General features: G+C 42.0%; 1 protein-coding gene across 1 annotated transcript; it reads left to right on the top strand.

Annotated features, from left to right (window-relative positions):
• Positions 1-22,238: 22,238 nt before the first annotated feature.
• Positions 22,239-24,138, top strand: LOC121977626. The gene is made up of 6 exons (XM_042530092.1): positions 22,239-22,557; positions 23,251-23,365; positions 23,434-23,515; positions 23,585-23,636; positions 23,710-23,764; positions 23,877-24,138. Exons 1-6 carry the CDS (start codon positions 22,240-22,242, stop codon positions 24,098-24,100), a joined length of 846 nt encoding a protein of 281 aa, XP_042386026.1. The 5' UTR covers position 22,239; the 3' UTR covers positions 24,101-24,138.
• The last annotated feature ends 2,810 nt before the right edge of the window (positions 24,139-26,948 follow it).

The following is a 26,948-nucleotide window of genomic DNA, read 5'->3' on the forward strand; positions in this document are numbered from 1 at the left end:
ACAATAAAATGTAAAACAGCAGTGATAAAAGAGAGATAGGAAGTTCAACTTGGTTACAACCCAGGGAGTTGTTAATCCAAGGTAGTCGAACAACTCCACTAGAATGTTATTGGAGCAATCCCAATGGTCTGTGCGACCATGTGTTTTGGTGTTTAGACAAAGGGGTTAAGTTAGGTTCACCCTTGTATTTGATATGTGTATTTGAGTTGTGCAGGTTTACAAGATACACATGTGACTCAGGTTGATGGCTTCGGGTCCGGTGAAGGATAGAGCATCCGAGGGACCGTGGACAAGGCAGCGAAGACAAGGGCCGAGGGAAGCGACTTCGAGGCATACGCGAATGATGGCATTGGGACGAGCCGCGGGCTTGAACGCATCCGAGGGACGAGAGCCAAAGGAAGTAGGCTTGAAGGTAAGAGGTCAAGGCTGCAAAGAAGCATCAAGTGAGTCATAAGGGTGAGGGTACGAGTGCACGAGAGATTGTACTCGGACTAAAATCTGAGTTTTAGGATTTTACTGTAGCAATACTGTAGCGCTACTGTAGCAGTCGACTGCATGTTTTAGCAGTCGACTGGTACAGTCGACCGCGCGGTCGATTGGGTGCGAACAGAATGATTCTATTCGTTCGGTCAGTGTGGATCAGTTGACTGCATGTTTTGGCAGTCAACTGCACCAGTCGACTGCAAGTTTTATTAGTCGACTGGTATCAAGCCGTTGGGATGTAACAGTCGAATTTCCACAGAGGGCAGTCGACTGCATGTTTTGGCAGTCGACTGGTAGGCGGGGTTTTCAACCAGCAGCCTATATAACCAAAGTTTGGGAGCTTGGTTATAGTTGACGAAATAGAGGTGGTTAATCTCTATTAGTAGTCTACCTGTGCCCTAACTTGGAAAGAGTCCTTGGTGGGAGTTGTGATGAGGTTTCTCCACCCAGAAGGAGCTACGTGAGCTAGCCGGAGGTCTTCCGGAGAGTAATCCACTGACGGATAGGGATCGTCCACCTCAAGGACACGCCGTGGAGTAGGAGCTTTATCTCCGAACCACGTAAATGATTGTGTAGCTTGGTTTGCATTCTTTCTTGTCTTTAGTTTAATTTCCTTTAGCTTGTTTGTTTTGTATATTCCGCTGCGCATACTAACAAGTGTAGGAAGATCAATCGATTTAGGGGCGCCGTTTATCCAACCCCCCTTCAAGTCGGTCGACCGATCCCCTACAAATGTCTCATTCACTGTAGGCGGAGAATCCTTTTATACACACTAAGAACGCTCAGAAGTTGTTAGGAACTTAATACAGAGTTGATTGATTTATTTCTAGCTCCAGGGGCCTTTATATAGCTCTTGAAAATTCTATCTCGGGTCTTGAAGGCGCCTCCAAGAGGGTTGAGGGCGCCTCTAATGGATTTGACCAGATAAAACCTTATCTGGTTCACAAACGCCCATCTTGACTGGGTCTAAGGTGCCTCCAATGCCCTTGAGGTGCCTCCAAGATTGCAGTCAGCGCAGGCGCCTTCAGCACTTCGTTGAAGGCACCTCCAGCTAGCTTTTTCAGCTCCTTTTGACTCCTTTTCTTCTTCCGAAACTCCGATTTCTTGGGTGATTGCGGCCAACCGAAATAGAGTTCACCCAAACCCAATTTCCGGCCTTCTTCTCGAGTAGGCTTCCGACCCGGCTTCTCATCCCTCAAACGTCGCGCACGTTCTTCTCATCTACCGGTGTACTCTTTAGCAGCTCTCTCATCCTTCGGACGCACCGAGCCCGTCGGCTCCCTTCCCGTGCCGTCCTTCTCGCTAGTTGCATCTTCCGCTCGACTTCCTGCGCTTCTAAGCTCCTGCACACTTAGACACAGAGATCAAATAACAAGCAGGGCCTAACCTAACTTGGTTGATCACATCAAAACAACTACGGGGTCCAACAATCTCCCCCTTTTTGATGTGCATTAATCCAAGTTTAAGTTAGGAAAAAAAATAGACAAACAGTAATTTATAGAAATTACTAAACTAACAGTTTAAGCATAAAGATTGCAATAATAGAATTTGCAAAACTAACAAAAATTATTTTTTAAATTTTTAACTCTCCCTAACTTGTTCTTATCTCTCCCCCTTTGATCACAGCAAAAAATGGGGGTTATAATTATCAAGTGAAAGATTTTCTAAGTAAAAAAAATTCAAGTAAAAAAATGATTTTAAAGCCCAAGTGCATTCTCAAAATCATTTCTAAGTAAAAAACTTTTAAAAGTTTTCTAAGTAAAACTTAGGTAAGATAATTTTCTGAAAAAAGGTAAATACACATTTATAATTTCAGAAAAAAAGTTAACCAAAAAATGTTATTTGAGAATCTTTCTTTTAAAAATGTTTGAACAACTTTTTAAAACATTATCTAATTCTAATTTTAAATGCTTTACTAGAAAGTTAATTAAACATTTTATTTTAATATTTTGGCTTCTAGATCGTGGCGAGACACTAGGCATTCTTGGTTATTGGAGCAACAATCACTTCCTTAGACAAAGTCTCATAAAGAAACTCACTGTTTAATTTTCTTGCAGAAAGCTCTAACTTACAAAATTTTAATCTAGCAAAGATTTTAGAACCCAGTATAGGTTCCTTCCTACTGGATTATATAAAAACTTAGGGGGTACATAATTTCTGGAAATTTGTCTAACTTGTCCCTGATGTTTTCTAATATACCAATTCAATTTTTCATAAATTTTAAGTTTTGATTTTAGAAATTTATTTGAGCATACATTATTTTAAAATTTTTCAATTTGCATTTTCAAACTGTCATTCTCTGATTTTAAGTTGTTAAATAACTCTAAGGGCATGATTTTTCTAATTCCAATTTCAATTCAGCATTTTCTTTTTCTAATTTTGCTAGATCTTTCATAAGCACTTCGATAAATTGAAAAGACTGAGTAGAGGTGAGAGCACGTACCTTACTTACCTCACTTGGTGATGCTCCCCCTTCATCGTCGCTTTCCTCTTCTTATTCTCCCCCTTGGTCTATGCTCATCTCTGATCCCAAGTCATCTTCAAAGAGATGGTTGGACATTAGTGCTACTCCTGAGAAGGCTTCGGCTTCTGACTCGGAGGATGAAGAATCATCCCATGTAACCTTCAGACTCTTGCGTTTGGAGGACTTTGGTCTTTGAGACTTCTCCTTGTCCCTTTTCTTTAACTTTGGGCAGTCATCCTTGATGTGCCCTTCCTCGTTGCAGTTGTAGCATCGGGCCGCCCTTCTGTTACGTTGATGCTTCCCAGACTGCCATTTGAATTTGTTAGCCTTAGTGAAATTATTTAATTTCCTTACCAATAGTGTCACTTCAGTTTCATCGATCGACGCTTCTGAGTCAGGATCGTCCTTTTCGGCTTGTAGTGCAACATTGAGATTTGGCTTCTCTACTTGTTTAGGCTCTACAATTCGAAACTCATGAAGTTTAAATGTAGAGAATAAACTTTCTAAAGTACTTACCTCAAAGTCCTTAGAGATGTAGTAAGCATCTACTAAGGACGCCCACTTTGGAGTTCTTGGGAAGACATTGAGCGCACACTAGATAGAATCTCGGTTCATTACCAATTCTCCGAGATTGGTCAGTTGAGTTATCAGCTCCTTTATTCTTGCTTGGAGTTGTGCTACCTTCTAGCCGTTGTTCATCCGGAGATTTGTCAACTGGGTCCGAAGAATGTCGCGCCTTGCTAACTTCGCTTCTGAGGTGCCTTCGTGGAGCTCTAGGAATCTTTCCCAGAGGTCTTTGGCGGAGTCATAGCTTCCGATCCGACTTACCTCCTGGGGCGACAGAACGCTGAGCAAGTGGAACTCAGTCTTTCTGTTAGCCACGAAATCAGCTTACTCCTTCTTCGTCCAGTTGTATTCTTCCTTGTCTTTAGGGGTTGCAAAACCATATTTCATAATAAGAAGAATATCAAATTCGGTTTTGAAGAATACCTCCATTCGGCGTTTCCACGTCGTGAAATCTCTGTCAAATTTCGGGGGGTGAATGCTGGTTTCGGCCATCATCTTGATATTTGTTCTTCAGTCGGTGGTTAGTCCTTCTAAGGCTGTCGGGCTCTGATATCACTTGTTGGTTCAGCGGGGCTGGCAAGAGGGAATGGGTGAATTGCCTGCAAATAAAGAATACCCTCCTCAAGACTTTTTAACTCAAAAATTAATAGCAACAATAAAATGTAAAACAACAGTAATAAAAGAGAGACAGGAAGTTTAACTTGGTTACAACCCAGGGGGTTGTTAATCCAAGGCAGTCGAACAACTTGTAAAATACTGGAAAATGGCGAATAATGATAAGAGAATTTTTCGAAATTTTTAGAAATTTTTCGGGAATTTTTCGGAGCTCGTATGGACGAGTTAACCGGGACAAAAATGGAGTTCGGAAAAGCCTGTTTAGGCTATCCCATTTAAATGAGGAAAAGTTGCATTTTTCTTTTTCCTTTTCTTTTATTTTTTTTTCTTTTCTATTTCCTTTCTTTATTTTTCTTCGTTCCCTGCTGTTTCTCCGCCGAAACCGTGCCATGCCCTAATCTTCTCACGGCCTTTCCTTCTTCTCCTCTCGCCCGTGCCTTAAGCCACTAGACGTCGACCCCTCCTCTCTTCTCATACTTCCTTCCCGAGCCGAACCTTTCTTCCTATTTGCGCCAGCGACGCCCACTGCCGCCAGCGACGCCACTGTGCCTTGCCGGCGCCCCATCTTTGTGCCCTAGCGCCGGCAACGCTCGAGTGATCGCCGACCGAGTCTCTTTTCTTCTCTTCTTGCGCTGACACTGACTCCCGACTGTAGGCACCTCCGATCTCCTCTTCGCGACATTTTTCTTCTGCCATAGCGCCTGTGCCGTAGTCGCCGAGTATCGCCGACACCACCTGGCACAACCGAGCCTCTCCCCTCTACCGATCTCCGGTTCTTCTCCGATTGAAGACGTTGTCGGCTATCGCCGGAGCTGCAGAGACCCTCTATCGCGGAGGTCATGCCCTAGCCCTCTGCTGTGATTTGGCAGCACAACTGCCACCTTCCTTCCGTGCCCTAGCAGCGATTCTTGAAGGTAAGGGTTGAGGATTTGATTCTATGTTCAGTTATGGAAGCGTTGATTTTGATCTAGGGGTGTTGGGTTGCAGATTGTTAGTTGTGGCAATTCTTATGGGGTCGAGGATTGCTGCTAGAGTTCGTACAAGTCATCTTTTCCGGCAGCAACCTTCTCCAGCAGCGTATCATCAGCTGAGGATTCAAAGGAGGTAAGTTGTTAGTTAAATGTTATGAATCAAGAATTTGAGTTGAATTCTTGGTTGTGGTTCTATGGATATTGATTTGGAATGTTTGAATGGACAGGTGCAGCGGGTTTACTAGGGTTTTGGCTGAGTTTCCAGCAGCATACAGTTTCATCTCTTCAATTGTGGGTCAATAACAATTCATCTGGTTTTAGGACATTGATTCGGGATGAGCACTTCGACATAGAGGTTGATTAGCTCGATCTGCATTGGAGGCGGGTACCTCTTGACTTATCTTTTATGATATTGTCATTGGATATGCATAGTATTTTATAACTACAAGCAATGAACATGTTTGCCTTTGGTATGTCACTGTTTGATATCCATAGCATGTTAGATTTGTCGCCTGTGAAGTATCCGTACTTATATCTCGTGATTTGTTACCATGAGTATCTTGTTGCCATGAGTACTTAATTACCATGAGTATCTTAGTTTCTAGAATAAGTGGCATACCATGTTTTACTGAGGTTAGGACTAGGTTCTGGACTTTTGGTTTCAGTCATGTGTATCGAGATTATCTGATACTTAGGTTTTATGCCATGACTGGCATGTGTACCTCTATTTGTATATCATATATGATTCGTGTACCTAGACCTTGATTCTTGATATGTGCATATTGTTGGTACATATGTTATGGAAGGAGATATGTTTAGGATCTAGGTTGCTATACCATAGAGGACCTGTATGCCCTAGATCTGTGGATTTGACCTACTGATACTGTGGTACCCATATTATATATATATGGATTTTTCTATGCTGATCAGGATATACCATACTTGTTATGTTCAGGACATATGTTTTGATATTCTATCTGACCTGTGTACTCTAGATTTTGGTCTGTGACCATCGCTTTTACAGTACCCATTTTGTATATATGGATATGGTTATGTTGATCAGTTTTTGCTATGCATAGTGACATGCATCATGATTGCATGCTGTGCGATTGTCGGCTCCACTATGGTTGAGCACATCGCCAGTTACATGTACTGCACACACCACCACTCATGGGTTAGTGGTATATCAGACAGGTGTGTGGCAGTTCTGCTGTTTGGCTCCGTTGGTCCGAGGACTCGGTGGTAGCCGTGACAGTTCCTTCTGTTTGGCTCACCGGCATTTAGTGTAGCAACGTAGTAGCCGCAGTGGACTCTGTTGCTCCGTTAGTCGGTGGCTCGGTGGTAGCCGGGCAGAGATACCTCCCGTCACCGTGTCAGGGAGTTGAGAGCATTGAGCTCCCCATTTATGATTTGGGGTCACAGGGCAGGAGTACTCAGAGATCCCGTCCACTCGGTCACTCATCGGGAGCAAAGTGCGCAGTTGTCATAGCCCTACCCACTCGGTCTCGCTATTTGTGTGTGAGAGGACTGACTGGCGTCAGGGGTGACCAGGACGCATCATTAGCATCATATGCATTGATGTATTTATATTATTGTGATTGTGTTTGCTGCATTTGGTTGCTGCATTTTGGTTGGATGCATACCTTTGACCTGCATACAGGATTATTGACACTTTCAGTTTGACGACCCTTTTGTCTGGATAGGAGTTCCTGGTGAGTACAGCTTCCTCAGTTACCTTTCAGTTTTGCATATTCCCTATATATGATTAGGAAGTTGTATTCCATGTTTGTTGCTGTTAGATATATCTTACTACTCATGTCCATTGGTATTCGCTGAGTTGTTGAACTCACCCCCATTGACACTATTTTTTTCAGGTACCAGGTTATTTATGGTGTCGCTTAGAGCATCCTGTCTGCTGGTCCCCACGTCACATCAGAAGACTTATCGGTTTCACATATGTTTTGTTTGTTTTATGTATCAGTTTGTTAGCTCTGTACTCCGGTTTTATTTTTTGAGTGTTGATGTTGTTATGTGGTATTTTGTATTTGTTGTTGGTTGTGTAAGCCTAGCCGGCTAGCAGTTTTTGTGCTTTGGTTAGTATTGGGTTTCTGTCGTTTTCGTTGTGTTGGTTTTGTTCCAGCCGTGTGGGCTGATGATATATATATAACTGCGTGGTTGTGTGTATATTCCAGCCGCCTGTGGCTGATGTATATTATGTCTGTAGAAATTATGTATATTATGTCTGTAGATTGTCACCGGTACAGGGGAGGTGCTGCCGAAATTTCTTCGGACAGAGACTCTTCTGGGGCGTGACACAACTCCACTAGAATGTCTCCTTTACTGTAGGCGGAGAATCCTTTTTTACACACTAAGAACGCTCAGAAGTTGCTAGGAACTTAATACAGAGTTGATTGATTTATTTCTAGCTTCAGGGGCCTTTATATAGCTCCTGGAAATTCTATCTCAGGTCTTGAAAGGCGCCTCCAAGAGGGTTGAGGGTGCCTCCAATGGATTTGACCGGATAAAACCTTATCTGGTTCGCAAACGACCATCTTGACTGGGTCTGAGGCGCCTCCAATGCCCTTGAGGCGCCTCCAAGATTGCAGTCAACGCAGGTGCCTTCAGCACTTCATTGAAGGCACCTCCAGCTAGCTTTTTCAGCTCCTTTTGACTCCTTTTCTTCTTCCGAAGCTTCGATTTCTTGGGTGATTGTGGCCAACCGAAATAGGGTTCACCCGAACCCAATTTCCGACCTTCTCCTCGAGCTGGCTTCCGACCCGGCTTCTCATCCATCGAATGCCGCACACGTTCTTCTCATCCACTGGTGTACTCTTTCGTAGCTCTCTTGTCCTTCGGACGCACCGAGCCCGTCGACTCCCTTCCCATGTCGTCCTTGTCGCTAGTTGCGTCTTCCGCTCGACTTCCTGCGCTCCTAAGCTCCTGCACACTTAGACACAGGATCAAATAACAAACAGGACCTAACTTAACTTGGTTGATCACATCAAAACAACTATGGAGTCCAACATGGGTGACCAAAGAAGTATAAGTCATGACAAAGTCGGATCGGATGAGGCCTAGCTAGGATTGATCGGGGGTGACATAGGCAACCGGGAAGAGCTATAAAAGAAGTTGCGTACAGTAGCCTCAAAAGATGACTTGCGATCAACTTGCTCATCATTCTCTTGCTCCCGCGCTGCTTTAGAAACGCCGACACTATGCTGGGATGCTACTCCAACAAACACACACAAGTTCATATCTTGATTTGTCAGTATTCTTTATTTCATCTTTCTCTTGCCTTATTCTTTGAGGATGGTAAACGTATTACCGCTCCTAGTTCTTTGTAAAGACGGATGGATAGTGAATTGTTCTTTAAAAATGATCACCAATCATGGACCTTGAACTAGTAATTATGTGACCGTGAAATAAGTAAAAACAAATGAGTATTTCTATGCTTGTAATTTTTTATTTCCACGGCTAATCTTTGAAAAGATATAAGTGTTTCCAAAATCATGGAAAAATGACACATACTATTCACACCCCCCTCCCCTCTAGCATTTTTCTTCGATCCTACATTTTGAGTTAGCATTATAAAATCATAGGTTTCTAACTCCACCTGTACAACATCCTTATTGTTGCTGTAATTTTTTTGATGACCATTTCTTTTCCTCTTGAGTACGCTATAACATAACTTTTTCATCAAGAATTACATTTCTATTGATTACCACCTTGTTTGTATTAAGATTCCAAACATTGAAGTCTTTCACCCCTTTTTAATAACCCAGAAAAACACATTGTCTAGACTTTGCATTCAACTTTGATATGTCTTGACTAGAAACGTGCATGTAGGTTATCGACCTCATTGGCAACGACGACGGAGACATAGGGTTCAAGGAGGAGGAGGAGGGTACGACGGGGATGGTCGAGATCAGAACCGATCGAGCCAAGAATGTGATCATCCTAATGGGTGACACCGGAGTAGGACACCAGCCTTCTGTTGATACAGTCTGACCTGGATGTTGTTTTTCTGTTGACACTGATTTAAGTTTGTATCAGATAATTAACTCAGATTAATTACTAATCCAGGTTGACTAGGTTGACCTGATTGAAGCAGTTGGAAAGTCCTGGTGAGTAAAGCCAGGTGAAAACCCTAGTGAGTGAAGCTAGGTGCAAGTCCTGGTGAGTGAAGCCAGATGAAAACCCTAGTGAGTGAAGCTAGGTGCAAGTCCTGGTGAGTGAAGCCGGGCAAGGAAAAATCCAGATGGATCAAGGGTGATCGGACATCTGGTGTTGAAAAGTCCAAGAAGAAAACTTGGCATGCGGAGTCAGAGAGGGTTCGGTAGCTCGTTCTCTAGGACCAGATGAAGTCGGAGAGGGCTAGGGAGCTAATTTCTCCGGACTAGGTCGAGAGGGCTCGGACCGATCGAGAAGGCTGGATCGGTCTGCGGACCGATCCGGTGGTTACTGATCGGTCCGCCGACCGATCAGAATGTCGATGGCTACCGAACGTTTGCGATCGGTGCGGACCGATCGAAATCGATCGAGCCCATCGTGATTTTGATCGATGCGGACCGATCGAAATCGATCGATTTTTTGCGATCGGTGCGGACCGATCGAAATCAATCGATAGCCTCTCGAGATTTTCTTGATCGATGCGGAGACCGATCGAGGGCTTTAAGCAGACGGCGACATCTGATCGGTCGGGGACCGATCAGATAGGCTGATCGGTCCACGGACCGATCGAAGCGCCATCTCTGAGCGACGTCTGATCGGTCCGGGACCGATCAGATTAGTTCTGATCGGTCCGCAGACCGATCAGATGATCGCGTGGTTCATGCAGACCGACCCACGGTATTGTTTGCTTTGCATGCACTTTTTCTGATTGCCGTATTTGTATTCACCCATTTGTTTTTAACCATTTGTTGTGAGTCTTTATAGCTTGCAGGTTGCAGGTCACATTCTCATGTTTGGATTCAAATTAAGCTTCATTAAGAGAAGGAGACAAGTACCCTTTTCACTGTAATTTGCTGCAACAGATGCATTTGAGGCATCAACGTTCTCTGACGAAATCTGATTACGATTGGGCTGCTCAGTTTGACCTCTAGCTATTGGTTCGTATCCAGAGACGCCAGTGATTTCCATTGGCATGGGTTCAGAGAATCAGAAGAGGAGGAGGTGTGATTGGCTACGCCTGGCTGGCAGCAGCGATTCTGCAGACGGCGGTGATTCGAGCCAGTGAAGCAGAGAGACATAAGAAGGAAGAAGAGGAGTTCAGAAAGGAGATTCTGAATTCTCTGTCTTTTGTGATCAAGCCTTCGAGAAAGCAAGTTGGTGAAGCTGTGAGCTCTTTGCTGAGAAGGTTGATTGTGCGCTCTCTGCTCTGTTCTCTTCTCCGAGTGGCTGTAAGCTCATCTTAATATTTTTCTCAGCCACTGTAAGTCTTGTGCTTAAATCTATAATCATCTGAGACTTTGTTGAGAGGTTGCTCCACCGAGAAGGAGACATCTTTAGCCGGATCTTGTCCGGGGTGTGATCTACCGAAAGATCAAGGAGTCGTCCTCCTTACGGACACGCCGAGGAGTAGGGGCAAGTTATCCCCGAACCTCGTATATCCTTGTGTCTGCTGTGTGTTTGTTTTCTTCCGTTTTAGTTTTTCTACTTCCGCTGTGCTATGCTAACAAAGTTCTTGAAGAAATTTCTGTTTAGTGTTTTTCAAAGAGGCTATTCACCCCCCTCTAGCCATCTAAGATCCCAACAAGTGGTATCAGAGCCTGGTGCTCTTCATCTGGACTAACATTCCAAGGAGCAACAAGATGGCCATGAAGGAAGGATTCAGCACCAACAGACCACCCTTCTTCGATGGAGCAGATTTCCAGTATTGGAAGAGCCGCATGGAGTATTACCTCAAGACCGATATCTCCATGTGGTTCTCCGTTAAGGAGGGATTCTCACCTCCAAAGGATGAAGAAGGTAAGGAACTTGACTCATCGAGATGGTCAACCGAGCAAACTCGCAAGGGACAAGCCGATGCCAAGGCGGTTGTCACTTTGCAATGTGGGATAGCCAAGGATCAACTTGTCAAGGTTGGTCCTTTCACAAGTGCGAAGGATCTATGGAACAAGCTCATCGAGCTCCAAGAAGGGACTCGAGACTCTCGGATCGCCAAGAGGGATTTGTTCCTAAACCAACTACAGAACCTTGTCATGAAGGAAAATGAAACTGTAAGTGAGATACATGGAAGGTTCAAGGAGATCATCAATGGTCTCCATTCGGTGGATGAACGAGTAGAAAACCGTGACCTCGTAAGGTATGCTCTAAAAGCTTTTCCTAGGAATGCCTTGTGGTCATCTATGGTGGATGCCTACAAGGTATCCAAGGATTTTTCCATTGTTAAGTTAGATGAATTTTTTTGTGAAATGGAATTACATGAACTTGTTAACAAAGGGCAAAAAGAGAAAGGTATTGCTTTGGTTGCAGAAGAAAAGAGCAAGGAGGGAAGAAGGAAGAAAGAAAAGAAGAAGGAGAAAGAAATTGTTTCATCTTCATCCTCCTCCGAGTCCGATGATGAAGGTGAATCATCATCAAGCGAGATGGCCAACTTCGTGAGAAGAATCATGAGAAGGAGCAGAAGATACAAAGGGAAAGGTAAACCTAGTGAACAAAATATTGACAAAACTAATGTTACATGTTATGAGTGCAGCAAAAAGGGACACTATCGGAGCGAGTGTCCGAAATTAAAAAGGAAGGAGGAACGAGCCAAAAAGAAGGAGGAAAGAGTCAAGAAGAAGAAGGCTCTAAAAGCTACATGGGATGAGTCTTCTTCAAGTTCATCTGAGGAAGAGAAGAGGGAGAAGAGTACACGGCAGTTAGCCCTCATGGCAAGAGAGGAGTCCGAGTCCGAGAGTGAGGACTCAAGCTCTTCAGCCGCGACTTCATCATCTTCGGATGATGAAGAGGTAACATCTCCCCATTTAGAAAAGTGTTATAAAACAATTGCACATTTGTCTACTTCCCTTAAAAAATCAAAAACAGAAACTAAATTGCTAAAAGATGAAATAGAGAAATTAAGGGCCCTTAGGGAAGATGAGGTCGATGACCTTTATCAAGAGGCCCTAGAGGATGAAAACAAAACCTTGAAGGGTGAAATTGAGAAGCTCAAGAAAATGCTTGAGAAATTCTCAACCAGCTCTAAGACCTTAGACATGATTCTAAATGCCCAAAGGGCGGTTTACAACAAGGCTGGATTAGGATACCAACCTAAGGAGTCTAGCTTTATTTCTTTAGTGTCAAGAACCCAATTTCATAGATCGCATGTTTCTAGGGTTCATGAGACTAGGAAGAAGGTAACAAAGGCATGGGTGCCTAAGTCTTTCATTGTAGATGCATTAGGTCCCAAGATTTGGGTACCTAAAACATCTATCTTTCGTGTCTTGTAGGCATTGGTAAAGGGGGAGCGTCTATCAACTTGGTTTGTTGATAGTGGATGCTCCAAGCACATGACCGGGGACAAGTCACTATTTTCTACCATTCAAAACAAAAATAGAGGTAATGTGTCATTTGGTAACAATGGTAGTCTTAAGGTTGTAGGAGTTGGAGACATTCATATATCCGAATGTCTCCATATCAAGAATGTCCTTCTAGTCAAGGGATGACTTTTAATCTCCTAAGTGTCAGTCAATTGTGTGATACGGGTTACACAATTGAATTTCATTCAAGTCAATGTTTGGTTAAACACATTGACACACTTGACACGGTACTAGTAGGCACAAGGGTTGATAATATTTATCAAGTATCGTTTAAAAGTGCTACTAATGCTTTGATTAAGTGTTTCATGTCAAAAGAAGAAGAGTCTTGGCTATGGCATAGAAGGTTGGCACATGTCAATATGAAGAACATCCGGAAGTTGGCCAACCAAGGATTAGTGCGAGACTTACCCAGCATCAAGTACCACAAGACCAAACTATGTGATGCATGTCAAAAGGGTAAGCAAACAAAAGGTGTTCATAAAGGTAAAAGCATTGTAAGTACATCTACTGCTTTAGATTTATTGCACATGGACCTATTTGATTGCAGTAGTGTAATATCATTGAATGGAAGTAGATATTGCTTGGTAATCGTTGATGATTTTACTAGATACACATGGACTTTCTTTTTGAAACATAAGGACCAAACTATAGATATTTTTATTTCCTTTTGTAGAAGAACTGAAAATGAAAAATCAACAACAATTAAAACCATTAGAAGTGATCATGGTGGTGAATTTCAAAACCATAGGTTTTTAGAATTTTGTCAAGAAAAAGGGTATAGACATGAGTTCTCAACTCCAAGGACCCCACAGCAAAATGGGGTTGTGGAGAGAAAGAACCGAGTCTTACAAGAGGCTGCACGAAGCATGCTCAATGAGTACTCACTACCGAGTTACTTGTGGGCTGAAGTTGTGAATACAGCTTGCTATGTGCAAAACCGAATCCTGATACATAGGTTCTTTGGAAAGACTCCCCATGAACTTTGGTTTGGGAAACCACCTACAATTAAACATCTTAGGGTGTTTGGTTGTAAGGTGTTTATTTTAAATACCAAGGACCATCTTGGAAAATTTTCGGCCAAGGCTGATGAGGGGATACTAGTCGGGTATTCTCTTACCAGCAAAGCCTATCGAGTCTACAACAATAGGACCAAATTGATTGAAGAGTCCTCTGATGTAGCCTTTGAAGAAATCCCTAACTTAAATGATCAACCAAGGGATGTAGGAGAAATTCAATTTGAACTTAGAAATCTAAGTTTGAATGATCAAAATGAAGAACGAGTCGAAGTTGACTCTGATGTTGATGAGCAAAGGCAACAAAGAACTCAATTTGATCCTTTGCCTGATATTGAGTCCTTGCCTGTGCCTAGTGAGACCATTCATGAGGCACCACCAACACCAAGACAATCTAGGATAACCACTAGTCATCCCCAAGACCAAATTGTGGGAGATATCCAACAAGGGGTTAGGACTAGGTCATTCTTTAGAAATGAGTCTAATGAAGTTGCATTGATTTCAGAGATTGAACCAAGACTAGTTGATGAAGCATTGCACGATCCTGATTGGATCATAGCTATGCAAGACGAATTAGGTCAATTTGAAAGGAGCCAAGTGTGGGACTTGGTTCCTAGACCGAAAAAGACCACCATTATTGGAACTAAATGGGTCTTCAAAAATAAGTTAAATCAAAAGGGAGAAGTTGTAAGAAACAAGGCAAGACTTGTAGCCAAGGGCTATAGTCAAGTCGAAGGTCTCGATTATGATGAGACTTATGCTCCCGTGGCACGATTAGAGTCCATTCGTTTGATGCTAGCTTTTGCTGCACATAGAGGTTTCAAACTCTATCAAATGGATGTTAAATCTGCCTTCTTAAATGGTTTCATTAAAGAAGAGGTTTATGTTGAACAACCACCGGGGTTTGTAAGTACCGAAGCTCCAAACCACGTGTACAAGCTCAAGAAAGCACTTTATGGGCTTAAACAAGCACCACGAGCTTGGTACGAAAAGTTGTCAACATATTTACTAGAAAAGGGTTTTGTGAGAGGCCAAATAGACCCAACACTATTTCTGCGTAGAGATGGTGAAAATATTTTTGTAGCCCAAGTATATGTCGATGACATAATTTGTGGCTCAAATAACAAGGGCTATTTGAATGAATTTATTTCTCACATGGAAAGTGAGTTTGAGATGAGTCTAGTAGGAGAATTGACATTCTTCCTTGGACTTGAAATCAAACAAACTCGAGATGGAATTTATGTCCATCAGGCAAAAAACACTCAAGAGATGCTTAGAAAATTCAATATGAGTGACTCTAAGGAAGTGTCCACTCCAATGGCGACAAACACTCGCCTTGACAATGATGAGAGTGTGAAACCAATTGATCTAACGCAATATAGAAGCATGATTGGTAGTCTTCTATATCTCACAGCTAGTCGACCGGACATACTCTTTGCTGTGGGCATGTGCGCTAGGTATCAAGTCTGTGCCAAGGAATCTCATTTAATTGCAGTTAAGAGAATATTGAGATACCTTAAGGGCACAATTCGAGTAGGTCTATGGTACCCTCGTACAGAGTCTTTTGACTTGATAGGCTATACCGATTCCGATTATGCTGGGTGCAAATTGGATCGGAAAAGTACTAGTGGGGGCTGTCAATTTTTAGGTTCATCATTAGTTAGTTGGTCAAGTCGGAAGCAACATTGTGTTGCTCTCTCCACGACCGAGGCCGAATATATTGCCATGGGAGAGAGTGTATCACAGTTGTTGTGGATGATACACACCCTAGAGGATTATGGACTTTCTTATAAGGGTGTACAAGTGCTATGTGACAACATTAGCACGATCAACCTAACTAAAAATCCAGTCCATCATTCAAGGACCAAGCACATTGAAGTGCGTCATCACTTCATAAGAGATCACGTAGCTAGGGGAGACATTGTGCTCACATATGTGGAGTCAAAGTCAAACCTAGCCGACATTTTCACCAAACCCCTTCCGGAGAATGAATTTAGTCATTTAAGGAGGGAGTTGGGAATGTGTTTGGCTCTTTAGGTCATTAGAACTTCACCATGATCAATAAGGACTATTAAAATGACAAGAGTAATTGGGACAATAATTTGGGCAACTTGGGAACATCTCACACAAACTATAAGGTTTAACAAAATATTTTTGTTTGCTAGAAATGGGGTGAGATGCTAGGATCAACCCAATTATTCAAAATGTATCATGCATCCCTTGAATAATTAGGTTGAAGAGACATTAATTGAGTATGGGGAAGGCCATTACATAATTCATGTGTATTTGACTCCTAGATCTTACTCATATATTCCAACCAAGGAATCTTGGTTGGACTTTTGCCTAGAAATTTTTCTAATCATGGTTGATGGTTGATGGTTGATGTGTTGATTGGTATTGTTGTTTGGTTCATGTCATGACTTTTGATTGATAAAACGATAGGTTATTAAAGGAAATAATAATAAATTGGATATATTTTGACAAACTTGAAACTAAACATAACAAGAATCAAGAATTTCAGCTTTCATGCCTTGATTGCAAATTAGGACAAGTTGTCTATTTTGACAAACTTGAAACTTGTCTGAAATCTCAGTGTTTGTAGTCGAATTTGAAAGTCTCAAATTATAAACAAATTCACACCATAAGAGCCCATCGTTAGGACATAGTTATGCTTGTAGATTCTCAGGGTTCTAGATATTGATTTTGAAAGTTTTACTGGAGAAACTTCTACGAACTATCAAACATATCTAAGGATTTAATTCAGTATCAGACACTGATCGGGCTACAGCCCGATCAGGAGAAGATGGATCGGTCGACAGACCGATCCAAAAACTTCCCAACCTTTCTGTCTGTAATCTGATCGGTCCAGGGACCGATCAGGTTATTTTTGTGCGCCTCACTGATCGGTCCAGGGACCGATCAGGATAATCTGATACGCATAAGGCTCTTCTGATCGGTCCATAGACCGATCAGTGGTTCCATTGGTTAAGTCTGTGACTTAGGGGGCTTACTGATCGATCTCTGATCGGTCTACGGACCGATCAGGAAGTTCCCTGATCGGTCCGGGGACCGATCAGCTTCGCTGAATGCTACTGATCACCTTCTGATCGGTCTACAGACCGGTCAAGAGGTTCCCTGATCGGTCTGGTGACCGATCAGGGGGCTTCGGATACCTTCTGATCGGACAACCGTCCGATCATTTCTTCACTGTACACCCATCTTAACCCTTAAAACCTCCCGATCCCTTCTTTCCCTCATTCACGCGAACCCTAGCCGACTCTTCCCACCAGCCCACCCTTTCTCTTCTCTTTGCACGCCGAAGCTCCAGCCCTCGGAAGCCCTAGCCGAGAGTTCAATGGCTCCAAGGTAACTCCTACCTCTATAGAACTTGGCATTGTGTTTTCATTTCTCATCTTCTGTTGTTGTGTTTGTCTCGATTCTTAATTGTTGGTGGCTCCTGTGCTTTTCGTTTTTCCCATTGTATCCCCTTAGGAAGAAACCCACTGATGGTGAGGGAACCTCTAAGGAACCAACCAATACATCCAAATCCAAAACTCCTGCTGCTCCTTCCCGACCCCAACCAGCTAGTTCCAGTAGATTCCCAAACCGCCAGTCTGAGCAAGCTTTTCAACAAAGGACATTCAAATTACTCCCTTGTAGGTCCGTGGATAGAAAATTCATGGACGAATTTTGCCCACAAGTGTCCGAAATCATAGCATACTACAAACTCGATTCACTAGTCTACTTGGAACGGGATATCAACTATGACTTGGTCTCTGAGTTCTATAATAACCTTCATGAGACTAATGATCAAGGTTTTAAAACAAGAGTTGCTAAGCGGACTCTTGATTTCAGTATCTCATCTTTCTTTGAGTATCTCAATTGTCGGAGGTGTTCCGGTGATGTCTTTTCGATATTTCCTGACTTACCAGATCAGTTACCTCCACCGTTTGATATCTCACCTGACGATATATATGAGTACTTTTTCAGACAGCCTAGACAAGGTTTAGATGAGCTAGATGTTGACTTCCCTACTTTTGCGGCCTTGAGATTATCTCCTCAAGATTACATTCTTTTTAAAATTGTCACGAACTGCCTTCTACCTATCACATCTAAACCATTATCTGAGATCCGATCATATCATTGTCTTATGCTTTATGGTTTGCGTCAGCGTCTCGATTTTGATATCATGTCGAACATCTACTCCTCGATCGTTTCATATTCTCAGCCTAGCGGCTTCACTATTTATATGCCTTATGGGCATATAATTACTGATTGGCTTGAGACCCTTCAGGTTGATGTCTCTAAGGGTAGAATAATCAAAATGGTCAGGCAGGATTGCCGACTTGGGAAACGGGCATTTTCCAAGTCTGGAATCATAGGGCAAAATGGGGATGTTCAGTGGAAGGATGGGAGAGCTTTAGGTGAGTTACCACGGGGACCTCCACGACAGGTTGCAGCTGCTCCTGCTGACATTGGCGAGGCGGATCCAGACCTGCGCTGGCAGATCGCTGAGTTGGAGAGCCGATTTGATCGTCACGAGGAGATGGTGACTGCTGAGTTCGATGGACTACGCATACGGATTGACCAGCGCTACGATGACCTGCGCGGGCATATTGACCAGCGCTTCGATGATATGCGCAGTCATCAGGTGGTGACACAGCAGTTGCTACTCGGATGGATGGCACGCTACCCGCCTCCGCAGTCTTACCCAGGCTATTCATCCTCCAGCGTGCCGCCTCAGGATTTCACCCTTCCTGCCGATGATGATGATGCTCCTCATGTTGAGGACGTTGATTGATATAGTCTGTGTGTCACCTTGTCTGTATGTATTTTGGATGTTATTTGTTAGTCTGATCTGGATGTTTGCACTTCTGATGCTACTCATATATTTATGCTACTCGGTTTTATATTTGCTTGCTCCTTATTATGCTTCATTTTCTATATTTTTTTTAATATGCTGTTCCTATGCCATGATTTGATTGTATCTTTTATCTTTCTTACTGTCGTATTGTGACCTTAGAGGGAACTCTAGGTCAGTTAAAATAAGGCAGTATGGATTAAGGGGGAGCCTTTTTAGTTTTTGTCACCTCATTTGCACCTTTTCGGTGTTTGATAAAGGGGGAGAGGATACCTAAGTTTAGAAATGTATGAAAGCTTGATTTTAGGGGAGAGGATAACGGGAAGGATCTTGATTCCCGTCCTTGACTTGGTGGTGTATCCGTCTTAGGGGGAGGATCCTGATTTCCCTAAAATTATGGGTATATGAGCATTTCTGATCTAAACTTAAATCGTGTTGTTGATACAGTCTGACCTGGATGTTGTTTTGCTGTTGACACTGATTTAAGTTTGTATCAGATAATTAACTCAGATTAATTACTAATCCAGGTTGACTAGGTTGACCTGATTGAAGCAGTTGGAAAGTCCTGGTGAGTGAAGCCAGGTGAAAACCCTAGTGAGTGAAGCTAGGTGCAAGTCCTGGTGAGTGAAGCCAGGTGAAAACCCTAGTGAGTGAAGCTAGGTGCAAGTCCTGGTGAGTGAAGCCGGGCAAGGGAAAATCCAGATGGATCAAGGGTGATCGGACATCTGGTGTTGAAAAGTCCAAGAAGGAAACTTGGCATGCGGAGTCAGAGAGGGTTCGGTAGCTCGTTCTCTAGGACCAGATGAAGTCGGAGAGGGCTAGGGAGCTCATTTCTCCGGACTAGGTCAGAGAGGGCTCGACCCGGACTGAGTCAAGAAGCTGGATCGGTCTGCAGACCGATCCAGTGAAACCTTTATACCTGATCGGTCTGCCGGCCGATCAGGTGTCGATGGCTCGAGCGTTTGCGGTCGATGCGGACCGATCGAAATCGATCGAGCCCATTTTTGATCGACGGCCGCATCGAAATCGATCGATGCCCATGATTTCGATCGGTGCGGGCCGATCAAATCAATCGATAGCCCTCGAGATTTCTTGATCGATGCCGAGACCGATCGGGCTTTAAGCATCGGGACAGCGACATCTGATCGGTCGGGGACCGATCAGTTAATCTGATCGGTCCACGGACCGATCAGGGCATCTTCGAAAGAGGGGCTGATCGGTCTGGGGACCGATCAGATTAGTTCCTGATCGGTCCGCAGACCGATCAGAGATGATCCAGAAAGCGTGGTTCGGTCTGCAGACCGACCCACGGTATTGTTTGCTTTGCATGCACTTTTTCTGATTGCCGTATTTGTATTCACCTATCTGTTTTTAACCATTTGCTGTGAGTCTTTCTAGCTTGCAGGTTGCAGGTCACATTCTCATGTTTGGATTCAAATTAAGCTTTATTAAGAGAAGGAGACAAGTACCCTTTTCACTGTAATTTGCTGCAACAGATGCATTTGAGGCATCAACGTTCTCTGACGAAATCTGATTACGATTGGGCTGCTCAGTTTGACCTCTAGATATTGGTTCGTATCCAGAGACGCCAGTGATTTCCATTGGCATGGGTTCAGAGAATCAGAAGAGGAGGAGGTGTGATTGGCTACGCCTGGCTGGCAGCAGCGATTCTGCAGACGGCGGTGATTCGAGCCAGTGAAGCAGAGAGACATAAGAAGGAAGAAGAGGAGTTCATAAAGAGTATTCTGAATTCTCTGTCTTTTGTGATCAAGCCTTCGAGAAAGCAAGTTGGTGAAGCTGTGAGCTCTTTGCTGAGAAGGTTGATTGTGCGCTCTCTGCTCTGTTCTCTTCTCCGAGTGGCTGTAAGCTCATCTTAATATTTTTCTCAGCCACTGTAAGTCTTGTGCTTAAATCTATAATCATCTGAGACTTTGTTGAGAGGTTGCTCCACCGAGAAGGAGACATCTTTAGCCGGATCTTGTCCGGGGTGTGATCTACCGAAAGATCAAGGAGTCGTCCTCCTTACGGACACGCCGAGGAGTAGGGGCAAGTTATCCCCGAACCTCGTATATCCTTGTGTCTGCTGTGTGTTTGTTTTCTTCCGTTTTAGTTTTTCTACTTCCGCTGTGCTGTGCTAACAAAGTTCTTGAAGAAATTTCTGTTTAGTGTTTTTCAAAGAGGCTATTCACCCCCCTCTAGCCATCTAAGATCCCAACACCTTCCTCCGAAGCCATCTGCAACATGTTTTGGATTGAATACAGAGATGAATAAAAAGGTGTTTGAAGAAAATTCGATGGCATAACTTCGTTTCAAGTATGAATCACTTTCCTTAGAGAAATTTTATCCTCACTATGTTGCTGCTAGGTTTAATGACAATAATGACAAATTTCCTCCAGGATGCTCAAAACAAAATAAAATTTATGAAACCTTTGAGAAAGGTTGTGGAGACACCGGCTCATGAAAGAGTATTAAAATTAAAATTAAGAGTGCTTAATTCCAAAATTAATTTTCATGTCCATTTTTAATATATATATATATATTCCACTTGATTACCCATCAAATACAACATTGCAGATGCACATCCCTTAATAAGTTTATCAAACTTCTTCTTCTTTTTTAATGTCGAACTAAACATATATCACTAACTATATTCAACAAAAGGTCCTCGTGAAGGATTTGTTTATGGAGCACACCGAATGACCTCTTAATGACATGGAGAGTCCTATATTAGTGCCGCAAATAATTTTTTTTTTCTCAAAGCGGTTATCTTTTCTTGCTTTCTCCTCAAACCCCCCTTCTCGTAAGCCCGTAGAATAATTATTATCTTGTCTGATATCAACGTCGCAACAATCGTGAAGAAATCACAAAAGTGAAATTGAAGAAAAACAAGAGAGAAAAGACAAAGAGTTTCATTAACGTAGTTCGACGACGTGCTTACTCTACAAAATGGGCCAGAAATGATTCAATTAGAATTCTGTATTTGTTTTAGGTAATAATCCTATTTATACAACTCAAAGTCATACACATACATGGTATTTTGAATCAAAAATACCAAGTAATAACACAAATCCCGTAAATCTCGACGCCTTTGGATGAAGCACGACCAGGTCGTGCTTCTTGGTATGCCCGTGCCATAGGCATGCCCGTTCCCACAAACTCGAATACGACCAACCCATGTTCGGGGGCATGGTTGTGCCATGGAGCACAGCTTAGCCGTGCTATGTTATACGACCATGTGGTGAAGTTTTCAACATGATCGTCATAACCCACAATAACTGACATAGCCTACCCATGCCTCCCAACATGATCATGCCCCATGTCAACTTAAATATGAGTCATATTCGACAAACTACGATCATAACTAGTTGAAATGGTTTAGCAAGTTGGTAATCCTTTTCAAATACTCATATGAAATAGCCATTGGACTTCAATCTGAATATCATTTGTAACTTAAAATTTGGTCCCTTTTCCATTTACCTCATTATTGATTATGAATTCCTACAAGGTTGAGAATCTTCCCTGATTTTAAACTCTTTCAAGAACATTTTACATTAATTCAGAAAAATCAGAACCCAAAAATAGATTGAAGCTTCAAGCAGTCCAATATTCTCCAAAGCAATTCCATGCATATTTGCAATGCAAGTTATGCCTCCACCTTTGCTTATTTCAGCAGTCATCTCATTCTCTCCTTTCCATCCTTCATAAAAAACACCAATCAAAATCACAAACCTGATCACCACCAATGGCTTCTTCTTCTTCCTCACTTTCTTCTTCTTTTCCTTCTCGATTTCTCAGCCCGCCACTTCGCAACAACTCTCCATCTTCTCGTTGCTTCACCGTCACAAATCCGAAAAGAAAAGCATCACCGCCAAAACCACTCTGCGCCAAACAACCTTCTTCCCCATTAGAACCCCATAAGGTTCCTTTGCCGCCTCAATCTGCTGTGGTTCGTAAATTCTACTCCTCTATAAATGGGAAAGAGTTGAACAGTCTAGAGAAGCTCTTGTCCAAGGACTGCATCTTTCAGGACTTGGTTTACTCAAGGCCCTTCAAGGGAAAGGTAAGTAAACTCGTGTCCTTGCTCCACCAATTATATATGCATTCAATGGACTTTAAGACCTGCGATGTAGGGCTATAAATCAGCTGAGCCTAGTTAAGTTTTTTTGTTGTGTTTAAACATGTTAAATAAGATAACTAAGTTAACTCAAACCGAACTTGAAATGAACTAAGTCATTCAAATGATTATTCAAATTTAATTTATTTTTTTTCAATGAGTTTAAATTTATTTCAAAATTGATTTGAACTAGATTTGTTTAAATGTTATGAAGCTATCAATTTAAGATTATTTGATTGTTTGAAACTTTAAATATTTAAAACTTTGTTTCATTTGTTATTGAGTTTATAATAAAAGGTCATTTGCTTATTTTAAAAGTTTTATTTATTTATTTATTTATCATGTTGATAAAATTTTATTGAAAAATATGGTTGAACATTATTCACAAACAGTTCATAATTTATATTGATAAATATTAATAAATTGAACATGTATGTATTCAAGTTTATTCATTTAATTTAACGAGTTATTTAAATTTATTTATGTAATTAACTTTACGTGTATTGAACGAACATAAATAAATTTTTATTGAATCGAACATTAATATTATTCATGAATGTTTGATACAGAGTATAAGCCATTACTTGATAAATTTTTATTGAATCGAACATTAATATTATTCATGAATGTTTGATACAGAGTATAAGCCATTACTTGAAGGATCTCACAAGGGCAATGGGGAAGAATGTGAGGTTTGTCATAGATGGAGTCTACGAGGGTCAAGAACTAACAGCAGCAGTAGTCTGGCACCTGGGTCAGTATAATCTGTTAATCGCCGAAGTAATTAATGGTGAAAGAACGCTGAAAATGAAACGGTTTCAGAGTGGAAGAACCAGCCCATTCCCTTAACCAAAGGCTGCAGTTTCTTCAAATGTTCCGGAGATGGCGAGCAGCAGCTCATCAAGTAGTCCCCATCACTTGTCTATTATACCTTCATTTCTATGTTGAAAATTTTAACTGTATGATTTACAAGGGAAGCTCATGTGTTCATCGAGTCGCCGTTGAAACTAGGCGATTTTGCGTTGGTACAAGTCCATTGAGTTCAAATAAGATGCCATTGATTTAGCTTCAAGATATTTGATAATTTGTTCATCTCAGGGGATGCTAAGGATCACAGTCCTTCTGTTCGATTTCCTTCCGAAGGTGACACAAAGTATGACCTAATTAATCACACTAGAGTTTCATACTGCAATTAATTAATTAACGTGAATCTGAACTTTAACTACTTACTGATCATCAAATTAAAATTAAATATATACTTGCAGGGTTTTTGCAGAAGCCTGAAGTGGTGCTTCATTTCGTGGGGATGATGTACAGAGTGTTTTTGCGCCCCATGATGCTGCCGCTGCTGGCGTATTACGCAAATCTGTGGCTTCGCACGGAGGGCCTTCAAGCTACGGTGCTTAAGATGATTGGCGGCGCCAAGAAGAAAATTATTGATTTCATATTTGTGAAAATAGTCATGTTCATTTGCTCGAAAGGAAAATAACAATTTTATCTCATATATTTTTTTTAATAACAAATTGATATGGGAGTTTTAGGGAATATAAAATTCAGTTTATGTATAGAGAAAATTATTAAAAAAAAAACATGAGACGACGTGCAGCCATGTGGGATCGCACGAGGGAGGTTGCAGAGACAGGCCCGGCACGGCGGGCGCCCATCCCAGCGAAGGCGCCGGCGTCCCATTTTAGAAAGTAGAGACACAGACAGCGAGATAGCAACGCGGCGCGACCACCACGTGAAACTGTCTTGGTCTCGAGTGAAACTGTCTTGGCCTTAATCTAATTAAGAAAGCCACCGTTCAAAGCCTCTTCATACAGGGACAGCTAGTGTATGCAAAATTTGTTTGCATGTGCTGCTAACCATGAGAGAAGAAATCGTAGGGATTTTGGTCACTCTCCATGTGATCAAACCAACCCAGAATAGTTAGGATTATCAAATATTTTTCTTTTGAGAATTACGAATTTGCCCTCTTAAATATATATATTTTTAAAAATAATACTTTAAATTTTCTCCAAACCTGAGATACAATTATTAATTGCGCATTGGCTGGCTGTCATTCCAGCCGAATCGCCAACCAAGAATAGTTCCTACGTGTCGTTTACGCCACGCCACCCACGATGAGTTCGGCGATCGAGCTCCAATTATTGGATTCGAGCGAGTCCCGTACCACTTTGTAACCGCTTATTTACAACCGGTGGGTCCCACTGTTGGAAGTTTGAACGCAGTGCCAACCGCCACTTTGGCCGCTAATTAATTCTCGAGATATTTCGGAAAGCGATTTAACTGAGTTTCCCTTTCACGTAAGAGAATGCTCCTCGTCCGCGTGGGACACGCGTCCTGAGCTGCACAGAGCAGTGGCATTGCTGCAAATAAAAAGCAATAATTGTGGCATTTTAGTCAATAGGATCGAGTTAAAAGCTCGAGGACACATATAAAAAATTTAATACATAAATTGAATTTTAAATGTATTAGATAAATGAATTATAAATGATCGATCTCTAAAATATCAATATATAAACATTTTTACTTGTACGTCCAATTTGATCGTCTGATAGGTGCCCAGATTTTTCTTTTATTATTTTAAATTCTCAATTATATTAATAAATTATTATTTTTAAGATTTAATGATTGAGTTATAGTATTAATAAAAATATATAATACTCTATGCATTTTTACCATGTACATTTCTGGGTAATCAACAAGTCCAAATATTCGTATTATCACTCAGATCTCCCTATTTATTTATAAGAATTGAAGCATCTGGTTATACATCCGATGTTTGGATCTATGAGGGTTACCAAAAATATACAAGTTATATATATATATATATACAGTTTTGTTTCGTTGCGGAACAAAACTTGTGGAACTGTGCAGACCGCCCTCGTGGCAAAGTCCGCGTCACGAGCTGAGAAAACGCGAAAACGCTGCCACTATTCCACTTAAGCCCTAACGCGCATTCCTCCTCGACTTTCTTCTCTTCCCGCTGCCGTCGCGCTCAATTCCTCTCCCTTTGCGTCGTTGGTTTTGCCCTCACCTTCCTCCTCGCCTTTCTTCTCGCCGTGGCCTTTCTTCTCGCCGCCGCCGCCGCCGCCGCCCTCAGCTTCTCTCCCTCGCGTCGCGGGTTTTGCCCTAACGCGCCAAGTTCTGTGAGGTTTCCTTCTCGTCGAGCCGCCGCCCTCTACTGATCCTCCCTCGCGGGTGCTGCTCTCGGCCGCCGCTCTCTACTAATCCTCCCTCGCGGCTGCTGCTCTCGGCCTTGCGTCGAGAAGACTTCGACGCCCCACTTGCCGCAGCCATCCTCGTCCAGCAGCTGTCGGCCTATCTAGGGTTTCCGTCTCTCAACGCAACCAATTTCTTTGCAGGTACAACCAGCAGCTGTCTCAAATCACAGATTCTGCAATTATGTTATCGTTTCTCATTTAAATTATTGTAGCAGTGTCCGCACCAGATTGATACTCCACTTTAATTTAACTTGAAGTTTTGTTCCTCTAAGCTGAATCTGTGATTTGTTATGTTATATTTTGCAATATATAGTTTTTTTGTTGAATTTAACAGGCATAGGAATTATCAAATGGGAAGAATTTATAAGATCAATTAACAATATCAGTGTGCATGATCAATGTTTTTATAAGTTTTGATGGTTTCTGTTTTGATGTAACATTTCTGTTCTTAGTCACATTGGCCAAATAACTCAACAGGCATAGGAATTATAACTAGACATTCTCCTATAATGTCTACTAAATTAGTTAGCTTCACACTACCCTTATGCGTGATATTATAAAGAAGTCTGCACCTAATTGTTTATTTATGGTTTCTGTAGTGCTTTAAGTTGCAATCAAAACTTTAGAATGCTCCATATATTGTCACTTGAATACCATATATATTTTCCATTACTTATGTAAATAATAATGAGGTTTTAATTATGGTTTTTATCTAATTATATTTTGTCAATTATAATGTGATGGCGCCTAGAAATGGAAGAAATTAGAGTTGATGATCAGGAATACATTCCCCAAGTTTCAGAAGATCGAAAGCCACAAATTGGAATGGAATTCTCATCACTAGAGGATGCATATTCATTCTACAACCAATACGCAAGAGAAGCCGGATTTAGTTCAAGGATGCACACGAGCAAGAAAAATAAAATAACAAATGAAGTAACATGGAAACAAATTGTATGCTTTAAAGAAGGGCATACAGATCTAATGCGGTGGAATAAACATGCAAAAGTTGATCAACTGACAAGGGAAAGAGCACGTGGGTCAGTTAGAACGGGATGTAAGTCAAATATTGCATTTGTCAAGAAACAAACTGGACCTAATTGGGTTGTC

This window comes from Zingiber officinale, chromosome 4B (assembly GCF_018446385.1).
Source record: "Zingiber officinale cultivar Zhangliang chromosome 4B, Zo_v1.1, whole genome shotgun sequence".
NCBI classification, from domain to species: domain Eukaryota; kingdom Viridiplantae; phylum Streptophyta; class Magnoliopsida; order Zingiberales; family Zingiberaceae; genus Zingiber; species Zingiber officinale.